Raw genomic sequence first — 13,268 nt, forward strand, 5'->3', positions numbered from 1 at the left:
GGGCTCTTCTTACTCTCACTTTACGGAGGAGGAAATTGAGGCTCAGAGGAATTAAGACTTGCTTAAGGCCACCCAGCTAATGGCTGTCACTGTAGGGGTGAAACTCCAGGGCTCTGACTCCATCCCCCACACTCTGGACCCCTACCCTGATGTCAGAGAGAGCCTCAACTCCTACCTCTGCCACCTCCTGGCTGTGGGACCTCGGGCAAATCACCTAATCTCTACGAGCCTCAGTTTTCCATCTGTCAAATGGGAATCATGACAGCTACCTCATTTAGGAACAGGGAGAATTACAAGACATGATGTGGGTAAGGTAGAATGTTGCCTGACAGATTGTAGACACACAACACATTCTATTACTCGGATATGAACTCTAGTGGGTTTGAGAGCCCTCTGGGTATGTTCCATCTTCCGACTAGCATGGGAGCGCCTTGAGGGCTGGGATTTGGTCTCACACCCCGCCCCCAATCTCCCCACGCCTGGTTCACAGCACATTCTCAGCCTCTGCATGTTGAAGGAAGCTGACCGGCGGAGGCCTCCAGCTCTGGGCCTTGACAGATTGGTGTGAACGGCACAGTGAGGCAGAAACACCAACTGTCACAAGCCATTAGGGGTGCCCCTCCCTATCTCGCCTCACCTCCCTCCGGCCGCCTTTCCTTTCTCCACAACTAGTCACAGCCCGAGGGGAGAGAGGCCTGGATCGAAGACAGAGCCCACTTCCTCTGCTGCCCACCAGGTCTCACACACCTGTCAGTGCCCCATCCTGCACAAGCCGCCCGCCCCTGCCGGCCCTGGCTCTGGACTCTGCTCTGAGAGCACGGACCGTGGATGTGGACAGGAGCAGGTGACCCAGAGCCAGGGCCCCAGGTTCAAATCCTGACTATGTTTCCAGCCAGCTCTGTGGCTGTCAGCAAGCTGCCTTCCCTCTCTGGGTCTGTTTACTCCTGTACTAAATGTGGGTTCTCACACTGCCAATTCCACACGGTGTGGGGATCGAGAGAATCACAGATGTGAGAACACCCTGAAAGGTGTATCCTTTGGCAGGGAGAAGTCTGGAGTAGCAATGAAGCCGTCCTAATCTGAGTCTCCGTTTTCTGTCCTTAGACACATGCCCTGACTTCTCTAGGCTTCAGTTTCCTTATGCATCAAATGGGCCCTTTGGGCTCTGACGGTCTTCGGTTCTGAGAGCTGGATTCTAAAGAACTCTCTGAGCCCTTAGATTCCTGTTCTAAGGAAGATGACAGAAAAGCCAGAGCCCACTTCGATCCCAAGGGTGGGAAAGAGGGAAAGTGTAAAAGGACAAGGACTGTCTTCCTGAGTGCCCTCCCATTCCCCCTCCCCACCAGGGCCTCGGCTCACCTCCTCCGCCCGCTGGGCCTGGGGATGGTTATCCAGAAAGGTGCCCTCAAGGACGGAGCCCACAATGGTCAGGCCCTTCCCTGCCTTGAGCTGGGAAGTCAGTGAGAGCAGCTGGGGGTGTACCACATTCTGGTCTTGGTCCACGCGCACCAGCACCAGCAGCTGTGGCCTGAAGAGGATGCAAGGTGGTCCACACCACACACGCCCAGCCTCCACCATACACCACACACCCACGTGCTATAAGCCAGTGAGTTCACTAGCCATCCATCCTCCATACCCCCTTCCCTTACCCATCCACTTAAACATCCATCCATTTCCTTGACCATCAACCCAGCCCACCAGCTCCCGCACAGCCACCCACCCACCCACCTACCCACTCGTCTCTCATCCACCTCACTTAGCCATCCAACCATGCACCCATCCAGCCATCTTGTCCATCAGTCCCCCACTCGTATCTGTACCAATTTCCCTATACATGTATTAATCACCTAATTACCCGACATCCACATGCCACCGTCCATTCACACATTCACCTGTCAGCAGTCACCCTCCAATTCACATATACACTTGGCCATCCACCCAACTATTTATCCATTCGTTTCCGTTTTCATTTGCCCCTCCCCCAATCCATCGCACTGGCCATCGGTTTAGGAGCATTCTCTAAGCACTCGGGGTTAGACCCTGTGCCGAGCATTTAAGAATTCACAGACGAGTAATACAAAGCCCTGATCTCTGGAAGGCCCAGGTGCGTAGACACCAGCAAGCGCAAGCCAGCAATGTCCTAGGCATAGCTCAGCCTTCAGGCCTTCCTCTTGGCCAAGCAATCTGAGGGAGATGAGTGAGGCCGGGCTTACAGAACCGCGTCATCTAGAAAGCACCCTGGGTGGAGAAGTGGGAGGAAAAATTCCTGCTTCTAGTTCTGCCTTCTGTGACCTCTGAGACCTTTTCTGGCCCCTGACTTCCACACGAGTAAAGTGGAGGGATTGCTCTGAATCTAGAGATTTCGAGGAGCCCCTATAACTCTCTAAGTGAATGAAGCCACCTCTCCCAGTCTCCCAGAGCAAATGCCACACGACGTTACATTCGTCTGTCTCTGCATGTGCCTTCTCCGTCGAACTGCGAGCTCACTTGGTTCCTGCAGACTAGAAGGGGGCCTGGCGTGTATCCTGCGATCGTACATTTTTTAAACACATGAGGAATGAACAGAGGGATGAAGAGATGGCAGCTCGGCCTGGCCCCGGGTGCTGCAGGGGGAAAAGGTCAGACTAGGCCGGGCTGAGAAGGGGAGGTGAGAGCAGACCATGGGCGGGGAGGACAGCACTCACTGACCAAAGCAGGTGAGGAGAGTCAGACCCTGCCCCCTTCCTGTCCTTCCCTTGGGCCCTCCCATGCAGGCCTGGCCACTTACCTCCAATTCTTGGTATGTGGGGGCCCTTCCTCCAGACGTAAGAGAGCGTAGCGTGCGGCACTGAGGGACAGGCCTCGGATCCCATCACCCCACTCCTTCTCGGCCCTGGGAGTCCGAGGGGATCAACCAGGGCAGAAAGTCAGTGTGTCAGTAAGACCCACGCACACCCAAGTGGCCACCCCAGGACAGAGGATAGACAACCATTCTGCCACCTCCTTTTCTCAAAGCTCCAGCCCCTCCCTCAGCTCCTATCCTCTATCCCCCAATCCCACCCCTATCACCCCATCCCCTCCCCCACTCTTACTTTATCCCCAGTCCCTCCCATCCCTTAGCCTCTCCCAGCCCTCCCCATTCCCCCCCTGCCAACGCTTACCCACGGTACTCAATGTACTTGTAGATGAGCCCAGCAATGAGCATGGCCACCAGCGCATAATACCAGGAGCAGATAAACATGAGCGCCAAGCAGAGGCTCATGCCCAGGAAGGAGAGTGTCCTGGACAATGGGAAAAAGACCCAGCCCCTGAGCCCTGGCAGGACTGTCACTCGTGCCAGGGCTCAGACAGCAGGAGTTAAGATGGGGTGTGGTGTGGACAAGAATTGGAGGTCTAGGGTGGCTCAGGTCTGGGGGAACTCGCAGCATCGTCTCCATGAGCAGCCCCATGGGGATTTGGGACCTTCTAGATGAATGAGCAGCCACAGACTGTGCACCACCCCAAGCCCCACACAACTCAGGAGTCAACACACTACCTTGCTCCAGGACCTTTGACTCTGCCAGACCACCCTGCCAGAGGCCTTCCAAGACAGAGTTCCCTGGAGGGAGTCGGAGGCAGGATCTCCCAGCAAGAGTGTGCCCCCAGGAAGGGGGGCCTGGCAGAGCAGGAGCACTAAAATGGGAGTCGGGCAGCTCAGGTCCTAGTCCTGGTATGCCATAGTCTTTCTGGGTGACTTGGGGCCAGTCCCTTCCCCTCTTTGAGCCTGTTTCCTTTCTGTAGCGCAAGTAGGGTCCTTCCTGCCCTGTCTGCCCCACATGCCAACTGTGAAGCCGAGGGGCCATAAGGGAAATGAGCAGAAGAGCCCCAGGCTCCACGTAGTAGGCATCTTCTGTGCTCCAAGCCCCGTAACACTCCCAAGGGCCCCATGAGGTCAGTGCAGTTGTCACCCCCATTTCACAGCCAAGGAAACTGATGTCTCTTCTAGTCTGTAAGATGTTGAGCCGGATGGGCAGGGGTGGGACCACAGCTGAGACCCCAGATGGTCCTGTTATATTACTATTTGTGATTAGAAGGAGACCCTCTCCAGAATCTTTCTCGTGCTAGTTGAGCTACAAAAGCCAGAGAAATGGGCTCCCTATTTAAGTTTGGGATCCTTAGACCTCGGGGATGGGCTAGGGTGAGGCGGGGGTCGGGGTGGAGGCGAGAGGGTGGTTCCGGCAGCCAGGGAAGGGGACAGGGCGCCCACCAGTGGTAATATCGAAAGCGTGGTCTCCAGTTGGGCGTCCTCAACAGCGTCTGCACTGCACAGGCCAGGTTCACAAACATGTAGCACATCAGGAAGAACCTAGAACACAGAAAAGCCCCAGGAGAGACAGAGATGCAAAGGGAGGCAAGAAACAGAAAGAGAAGCATAAAGACAGAAACTGGGAAAGAGGATAAGAAATTGGGGAGGTGGTCAGACCACATTCTGGTGCTGAGGAAGGGCTTCGGAGGCCAAATCCCCTTAAAACACACCACGGTGCCTGTGGGAATGAATCTCCATATAACAAAAGATGGACCATTAAACAACGGGGTGGGCTATCCAGGGTCACAACTGGAGGATCCAGGTAGAGAGATGTACCCCCTCCCCCAGAGCTGATGGAGAGGGCAAGAGGCCAGCACGCACATAGAGAGGATGGGGGCGACCTCATCAAGGGACGCGATGAGGATTCCAATCTCACAGATGCAGGCAGTCAGCAGCAAGGCCCATGTTGGCTCTCCGTTTGCTTTGCCGTGGCCAAAGACCTGGGGACAGAGCAGCCACCATAGAGGTCTGAGATCTCAGAGACTTGTCATCTCTCTTCTCCAGTCTTGGGGACTAGTGCAATAGAGGCAGGACTCCCCTAACCAGAGGAAGGAGGGAGAGGACATGTATTCCTCACCCTTTAGGGGTACCCAAGGGGATGTCAGGCTTTGGCTGTGTCTCTCCCACTCTGGCATTGGTAACTCAGTGCAATGAAGTTCGAATCATCCCTTAAGGGGAAAAGAAGCACCTGTGGGACAGATGGAGAAGAGCTACAGGGTCAGCAAGTGGCCATGACTGTGTGCTCTGTGAATCTTTTTTTTTTTTAAGCACCATGGAGAGAGCTACATCTTCTTGCCCTTTGGCTGCCTCCCTCCCTGGTCACTCAGCCAAAGGAGGGCCATTTGTTCCTCCCCTAAGAGCAAACAACTCTCCCCAAAAAGATGACACTGCCATAGGCCAAATCCCAAATAAGGCGCACCCATTCTTCTGAGTGGGAGTGCAGAGCGGAAGGGCCCTAGGGGGCCTTGGCTCCCTGGGTGGCCTCTCTGGGCAGTGGCTTGGCTGCCTGGTGTAGTGGATGGGCTGTTCTTCCCACACTCCACCCCTGACTGACCTGCAGGAAGGGCACTATGCCATCCCGGGAGATGGCCTGCAGCAGGCGTGGGGCCCCCGTGAGGCTCTGCAGCCCAGCCCCACAGGTGGAGAAGAAGGATCCAATGACAATGACCCAGGGGGATGGCCAGGCCAGTGTGCCCACCACCAGATTGCCATTCACAGCTTCGCCAAACCTGGAATGAAGGGACAGGAGATTCTGGGTGAGCAATACCTCCTCGATTTCAAGGGCATGACTCCTACACCAGCCTCAGGACCAGCTGTGTGCCCACCACAGGCCTAGGCTCTAAGGGAGCAAGGTGGGGGCAGGCGGGAGGAGACAAAGCTCCTGATACCCTGGACACTTTCTATGTGACCCTGGGCAACTCATTTAACCTCTCCTTGCCTCAACGTCCTCAGTGGTAAAACAGAATGATGATAAACCCATCTCACGTGATTGGTGACAAGATAAAAGGAGATAACACAGGTAAAATGCTCAGCACCATGCCTGGAACAAGATACTAAGAGTGATCACAGTAAATGGTCAATTGTGTAATATTATGTTAATCTGGCCAAATCTCTTAGCTTGTTAGAACCTGTGCCTCCATCTGAAAAATGGGGTTCCGACCTCATTGGGTGGTCATGGTCGTGTGGTGTGAACATCAAAGATAAGCAATTTCTAACAATGGCACTATCTTCGGTTGGAAGATGACTCCTAGGTCGGTAAAGAGAGCCCTGTGACTGGAGTGTGGAACCAGAGGTTATGCTCAAATGGGCCATTGCTGAAGGACTACGAGAATCAAATGAAGGGTTTTACTGGATGACTTGCTGAATCCCTCGCAATCCTGTGGGAGGTCTATGATTAAATGAAATAAGTGTTGATTAAGTTGCCCTCAAAAGTGAGTAAGTGTAATATATGCAAATTGTCCATTTGGCCAGGTCACTCTCTTGCTAAAACCTGTCAGGGTGCCTGCAGTTTTCTATAAAATAAAGCTCTAATGTCCTGGTACCAAAAACCAGGCTTCCAGGACTGGCTCCAGCTTCATGTTCCCATTCCCCCACCCCTTACAGAAGCCGGGACAGCACCATGGAAACTGACTTCTGTGACAAGACCTCCTACTTCACCCTGCTGGTGGCGCATGCCCACACCCTTCAAAAGTGTATGTTCCAGAAGCTCTGAATTGCTTATAGCTACAGGCACCCACGTGCATGTGCACACGCACGCACACGCACACACACACACACACATGCACACACACACACACACACACAGCTGTTTCTCTTCTCTACCTTTGTTCATGCTGTTCCCACACCACCTAGAATTCCCTTCCCACTCCTAGTCACTTAAGTAATCTCTACACAACATTTAAAGTGAAGAGGATATGGGGACACCTGGGTGGCTCAGTCGTTAAGCATCTGCCTTCAGCTCAGGTCATGATCCCAGGGTCCTGGGATCGAGTCCCGCATCAGGCTCCCTGCTCAGCGGGGGAGCCTGCTTCTCCCTCTCCCACTCCCCCTGCTTGTGTTTCCTCTCTCACTGAGGAAATACACTCTCCCTCTCTCAAATGCATAAAATCTTTTTGAAAACAAATAAGTAAATAAATAGAGGATAAATGAGAAAACGTGCATAAGGCACTTCCAGCATCACCTCCTCCTCTCCAGCCCCCTGGAGACTGGGTTGCAGTGTCCTGTGCACAACCAGAGCCCTTGTACTTTACTTTATCCCACTCTTGCCACCCTACATTCCAAGTCTGTTGTTGAGTATGGTTACCAGCCCCCAAAGAGCTCCCTCAGGACAAAAAGTATGTGTTATTTATCTTTATTCCCCACGGAACTCTGGGCAATAACCAACACATAGACATCTAGGAAATGTTAAATGGGTTAATAGATTTTAAAGGGTGGGGAAGTCGTATTATCCTTAAAAGAGAGAGAGAGAGAGAGATACCATCCAAGCTTCTTGAGCAAGATAAAATATAATATAAGGTAAGTTTGCAAGCAACCCTGTGAAACCTCCCTCCCACAATTCCCCTTGCACAGGGTCAGCACTCCCTGCTGCATCTGTTTCCCAGAATTTAGTCCCCTATACCCACCACCCAGGACAGAATCAGCCCTGATTCCCTTACTTACTTGTCCCGCAGGACGACCCCCTCAATGCAGGCCCCAAACAGAACAACGGAGCTGATATCTGTAGTAGAGAATGAAGGAGAATCTCCAGGGTGACATTCCCCTTTCTCCTCCCAAGCTAGCTGGGTGAGGCAGCAGCTGAAGCTGCCCTCCCCCCAGGCCTCCGAACCCAGGGTGCTCCCAGCCCAGCAGTGCAGGATACAGACAGCAGAGGTGGTGGCAATGGCCAGGATAGTGCCAGTGGGAATTGACTTCTGGGCATCCCGTAGGTCCCCGGAGCGGTTAGAACCAGCCATGATCCCTGTGAACAGAGGAGCAGCTAGGACAGGGTCCACAGGAGACCATACAGAACAAGAAGAAAGGACACCAACCCTGGAGTCAGATAGCCTGGGATCTAGTCCTGGCATACCAACTGGTGTTGAGAACTTGGCCATATTCTTTGGCTTCTCCTGGCCTTAATTCCCTCATCTGTGCAATGGGAACTGGATTGTTGGCTCCTGCCCATGTGATGAGATTGTAGGACTAAGAAATTTCCCACATCATCATTGACTCTCTCTACCCATCAGTCCCAGGCAGAGTCTTCTGAGCTCCCCTTCACCTGTGACTGAGGGGAAGTAGATGCCAACCAGCAGGGTGAAGTAGGAGGTCATATCGCTGAAGACATAAGGATGGTCCATGTCGACAGGGGTGCCCTCTGCGAGGCCCACCGAAGGCATCCCACGTCTCTCCACAATCACCCCTTTAGTCAGGTAGGAGCTCCAGAGGTTCTCTGTTGGGGGAGAGAGGATGCTCAGGAGGAAGGCCAGAAGTCAGGGTGTTAGAGCTCTAGGGCCAGGAGGTGGGGTGGGCAAAAAGGAAGGGTCAACGTCAACCACTTCACACTCCCCTGGGGTCTTGGCTCTATTTTATTTCCACCAACATTTCCTAAGTTCCTGCTTTGGGCCAGGCCATGTCCAGAGGCTTTGCACATGAATCAGATCTAGTCCTTGCCCTCATATAGTCCTGTCTAGTGGGGTAAAAATCATATAAAGGGCTATCTCAGGCTGATTCATTATGTCCCAAACTGATCTCAGCACCCAGCCGCCTCAAACCAGCTCCTTTTTCGTGCCCCTTATCTCAACAAATGGCGCCACCACCATCAATTCAGACAGTTTTATGTTGCCCTCAGCTGCTCCCCTGCCCATCTCCACTTCAAAACCATCTCCAACTTCTGCCCACTATTCCTTTTAAATATTTCTCAAATATGCCCCTTCTCTCTTTTCCAGGGTTTCCCCACTTCTGCACTATTGACATTTTGGGCCAAAGAATTCTTCGTCATGGAGGGCTGTCCTACAGCACTGTAGAATGTTTAGCAAAATCCTGGTTTTTATGCATTAGATGCCAGTAACAAGCATCTAGTTGTGATAGCCAAAAATGTCCCTAGACATTGCTACATGTCTTCTGGGGGACAAAACAGTCATGGGGGAGAACTGCTGCTCCACGCCCACTGACATCACTCCATCACTCTAGATTAGAAAACCATCATCTCTCACCTGGACTCAGCATCACCCTCTTCCTGGACTCCCTGCCGCTGTTCTCTCTCCCTTTTACCTTATCCATATTAACAGCCAGAGTGAACCTTTAGAAATGATGAGCTGACCAAGTTCTTCTCTCATCTGAAACCCTTTGGTGGCTCCTCATTGTCCTTAGGACATGGTTCAAACACTTCAACATGGCTTCCAAGGCCTGCCACAATCTGGCTTATGCCAGCCTCTCCAATATCATTTCTTGCCCCTCCTTCCTTTGTACTTTATGCCCCAGTCATACCAAATTATTTGTGGTTGGAAGGACACTTCTCTCTCTGCATGCTCTCAGGCAAGCAGTTCTTCTCCCTTAATTCCTTTATTCCCCTAGTATAACTCAAAATCTCTTATTTTCCCCTCAAAACTCTTCTAAGATGAGTCTAGGAAGGCTTGTCTTGCCACCTTGTACACATGACTGCTCCCTCCGCTGTGAGGTCTCTGTTCATTGAATGCACATCTACTCAAATTGCAATTTATTTGCTAATGCATCTGTGTCTGCTATTACACTCCTTGAAGCCAAGGACTGTGACTTATTTATGCTGTATTCCTGGTGCTTAGCACAGTCCTAGAAACTAAGAAGGTGCTTGGTGAATAGTTGTTAAACTGATGGCTTTCTTTCCTACTAGGTGGTAAGATATTTGAAGGCTCCCTGATATTCCTCCATGATACCAAGGACAGAACATGGACTAGAGTAGGTGCTCAATTAAAACTGATTGAATTTAAGTGAATCCCAAGGAGAGTTCCTTAATCCTGACCGTTTAACCCACAATCCCTGTAGTGTTTCCTGGACACCAGCCCTCTTCCCTCCACCAGACCTTTGATGAGGCCACTGGCGGCGCCAGGGATGCCCTGGATCTCCGTGACATTGTTTCGGGTGAAGTACTCATCACAGGTGGCGTTGAGGAAACGGGAGGAACAGAAAAGGCCCCAGAGCCGTGTGGTCACCGTCTCATTTCCTTCCCAAGCCAGCTTGGCACAGACATCAAAGCCATGGCGAGACAGTGTGCGGTTCCCCAGGAGGCAGATCCTAGGGAGAGAAACAAGGGAGGAAGATGGGGGAAGGACATAACCTTGCCTTGGCTTCACAACAGAACCACCGGGGGAGCTCTAAAAAACACAGATCCCAGGGCCCCGTATCCAGAGATTCTGATTTAGTTGGGATGGAGCCCAGAATCAGTGTTTTTTCAAAGCTCCCCCAAATGATTTTAATATGCAGCCACCGCCAAGAAGCACCGTTTTAGTGCAATGCTGTGTTTCAGCACCATGGACAACAGCCTCCGTGCGTCATCCTGGCAGTGACATGTAAGGGAATCTGTCCTTAAGAAAGAGGCAGAGCCCACAGAGATCTGAGCCCCTAGACCTTCTCTTCTGTGACCTTGTGCATGATAGAAAAGGTGTCCAACACTAATAAGTTGTCCTATTCCAGGAATTTGTCCCCATCCAGGAAATGCTCCCCTAACATAGAGAGTCATCCCTTCAGAAATCGTCCCACTTGGTTCTTCCTAAGCCCACCCCACCCTCAAGTAGTTGACCCTCACAGGGGAAACTCTGCCCACCTGCAGAACATATTACCCTACCCTGTAGAGATTCCCCCCAAACCAGGAGAGATTTTCGCTCCCAAGGGAGGTTGCTCTGAATCCACAATCGCTCAGATTCTGAGAGATGAGGAGAGGGAGGTTGGCAGGGGCTGGCATTGCAGACCCAGAAACCGAGCCAGGGAGTAGGAAGACAATGCCTTAGGCTCAGAGCAAAAGCACTTACGGAAAGTTGGGTGGGTCGAAGGCAGATTTGATGACCCCAGCATAGATGGCCAGGATGGAGAGGATGACACAACCCAGGAAGACAAGGGCAAATTTGTTGACATACTTGACGCCCACAAAGACCACAGTGGCCATGCAAGTGAGCACACAGGTGCCATACACACGCATATTGTTCAGCATGGCTGCTGCCTCCCCGCTGGCATCTTCCGCCTTAAAAATGGCCATAGCTGGGAAGAGGTAAGCCTGCAGAAGAGGGCCAAGGAGGTCAGGTGAGTGACACAGCAAGAAGAATCGCCCCCAAGGATATAACCCAAAGTGCAGAAAGACACTTCGGAAAAAAAAATGCTCATCACGGCATATTTACAGTAGCATAAGACTGGAAATGACATCCACTGATAGGAGGAGATGTGATCATCTGTATTCTTTCTGCACATGTGTATTTTCTAAAATTTCCATACCAAATACTAATATGTTGCTATTCTTAGAAAAGTTATTTTCACTTATAAATGATATTTACAAAGGGAGCTTCTAATTATTTAGGGAAACCCATACAGACCTATTTTACAAAGACAAAATACAATATCATGTTGTAAAACAAACAAAAAAAAATAGAAGGAAATACACCAAAATGTTAACAGTGATTTTCTTTGGGCAATTATTATTTCCCTTTTTATGTTCTCTGATATATTGGCAGGTTTACCCAATGGGCAGAACTGTTTTTATAAGAATTTTTAAATTATTTAATTTTTTTAAGTCATGGAGGTCTATTATTATCCTCTCAGAATTTGGCTCTTTGGGTCTTTTATTCACCATCCATCCTCCCTGTCCCCATACTCCTCCATTCTGCCCCCAAACCAGACGCTGCATCTTTTAGTTTCCATTCTCCAAGACAGTGCGATAAAGTGGAAAAGCACTGGCTTTGGGGTCAGAAAGACACAGGTTCATATCCCTCCCACATGTTCCTTAAAATTCCTGAACTCTGCTTTCCTCGTCTGTAAAATGGGGACATTATCTAACTCATGGAACTGTTGTTAGGACAAACTAAAATGATAAATTGCAGGCCAAGGAGCCTGGATATGGTAGGGGCTTGGAAAATGTCAGCCCCACTTTCTGTGTACCAGGCAACCCTGGTACACAGAACTCCTGGTACACAAGAGCTCCCACCTCTTCGTGGAGGGGCCCCCAAGAGCCAAGACCCACATTGGCAGCCTCCCCTTCAAATACTGACCAGCAACCTGACTTCTTCTCATCAGTCACTACTCCTAACAGGTCTCTTTATTTGGCTCCCTCACATCCTTCTTCTCTTTCACAACCTACTGGTCACCAGCCCTGGACAGTGAACACGCACAGGGAAACTAGCACAGTCCCAGGCACGTGGCAGGCAACCAAGACGCAGCTATTGTGTGACATTAGTTTTATTTATTTTTTATTATTTCTACCATGATTTTACTCTTATCGACCCACCTCTACTACTGGGTAGCTGAGTGACCTTGAGCAAGTCGTCACCTCTCTGAGCTTCTCATATGTAAAATGGGCATAATAATACTTAATCCTCATGAGGATTCAAGAAAATGACTGTAAAGCGATTGGAACTCTGCTGAGAGCACAGTGGGTGCCCGATGAACGCCAGCTGTTCGGTTACGTAATTACTGTATCTCGTCTCCCCAACTAGACTGTGAATTCTTGAAAGACAGAACCACAGGGACACCTGGCTGGCTCAGTGGGTTAAGCTTCTGCCTGTGGCTCAGGTCATGGTCTCAGGGTCCTGGGATCGAGCCCCGCATCAAGCTCTCTGCTCGGTGGGGAGCCTGCTTCCCCCTCTCTCTCTGCCTGCCTCTCTGCCTACTTGTGATCTCTCTCTGTCAAATAAATAAATAAAATCTTAAAAAAAAAAAAAAGACAGAACCACATCTGATTTCCTTTTGGCCTCACTGAGTGGCTTGGACCTCTCCCTAGGGGGTGTCCAGGGAGCATTAGTTAACTGACTGACAGCCTGGAACCCCACACCCCCTCCTCGACCCCTCTCACCAGCAGGATTTCAATGGTGCCCAGGATGTACATGGCCCCAGCGAAGGTAGTGCCCAGGTAGAAGCAGAGGCCCACAGCGCCCCCAAACTCTGGGCCCAGAGACCTGGAAATCATGTAGTAGGAGCCGCCAGCTGCAGAAAGAACCTGGTGTCAGCGAGTCGTTCGAGGGGAGCTGGGCTGCCGTTGGGGGCGAGAGGGCTCAGGGACAGAGGTGAGAAAGGAGTTGTTCTGGGCCTCACGCCTTACAGGCTGCAGCCCTAGGACTGGTGGGAGACTAAGCCAGCCACTCTGAGTGGATTTTGCTGCACTAATTACCATGTTGCTAATTACCCCTCTAAGGAGGTCATGGCTCAGAAAAATAGGATGACAGAGAGGAGAGGAGGGTCTCAGGCAAAGGGAGATATGGCATTGCCCTGTTCAACTCCATAAACAGCTTCC

At 51.3% G+C, this 13,268-nt stretch overlaps 1 protein-coding gene across 3 annotated transcripts in view; it reads right to left on the reverse strand.

The window, feature by feature from the left end:
• Positions 1 to 13,268, reverse strand: part of SLC12A5 (solute carrier family 12 member 5) — a gene marked incomplete at both ends in the record, with an annotated part of 35,008 nt that overhangs the window by 5,920 nt on the left and 15,820 nt on the right. For all 3 annotated transcript variants that reach the window (XM_080814009.1, XM_080814010.1, XM_080814011.1), the window contains 12 exons: positions 1,360 to 1,528; positions 2,768 to 2,872; positions 3,141 to 3,260; positions 4,226 to 4,324; positions 4,646 to 4,764; positions 5,379 to 5,553; positions 7,484 to 7,541; positions 7,683 to 7,781; positions 8,079 to 8,249; positions 9,858 to 10,069; positions 10,804 to 11,045; positions 12,831 to 12,961. In XM_080814009.1, the coding sequence (XP_080670135.1) occupies positions 1,360 to 1,528; positions 2,768 to 2,872; positions 3,141 to 3,260; positions 4,226 to 4,324; positions 4,646 to 4,764; positions 5,379 to 5,553; positions 7,484 to 7,541; positions 7,683 to 7,781; positions 8,079 to 8,249; positions 9,858 to 10,069; positions 10,804 to 11,045; positions 12,831 to 12,961 (1,700 nt within the window). The remainder of the gene's footprint in view (positions 1 to 1,359; positions 1,529 to 2,767; positions 2,873 to 3,140; positions 3,261 to 4,225; positions 4,325 to 4,645; positions 4,765 to 5,378; positions 5,554 to 7,483; positions 7,542 to 7,682; positions 7,782 to 8,078; positions 8,250 to 9,857; positions 10,070 to 10,803; positions 11,046 to 12,830; positions 12,962 to 13,268) is intronic.

Source organism: Martes martes (assembly GCF_963455335.1).
Source record: "Martes martes genome assembly, chromosome: 9".
Lineage (NCBI taxonomy): Eukaryota > Metazoa > Chordata > Mammalia > Carnivora > Mustelidae > Martes > Martes martes.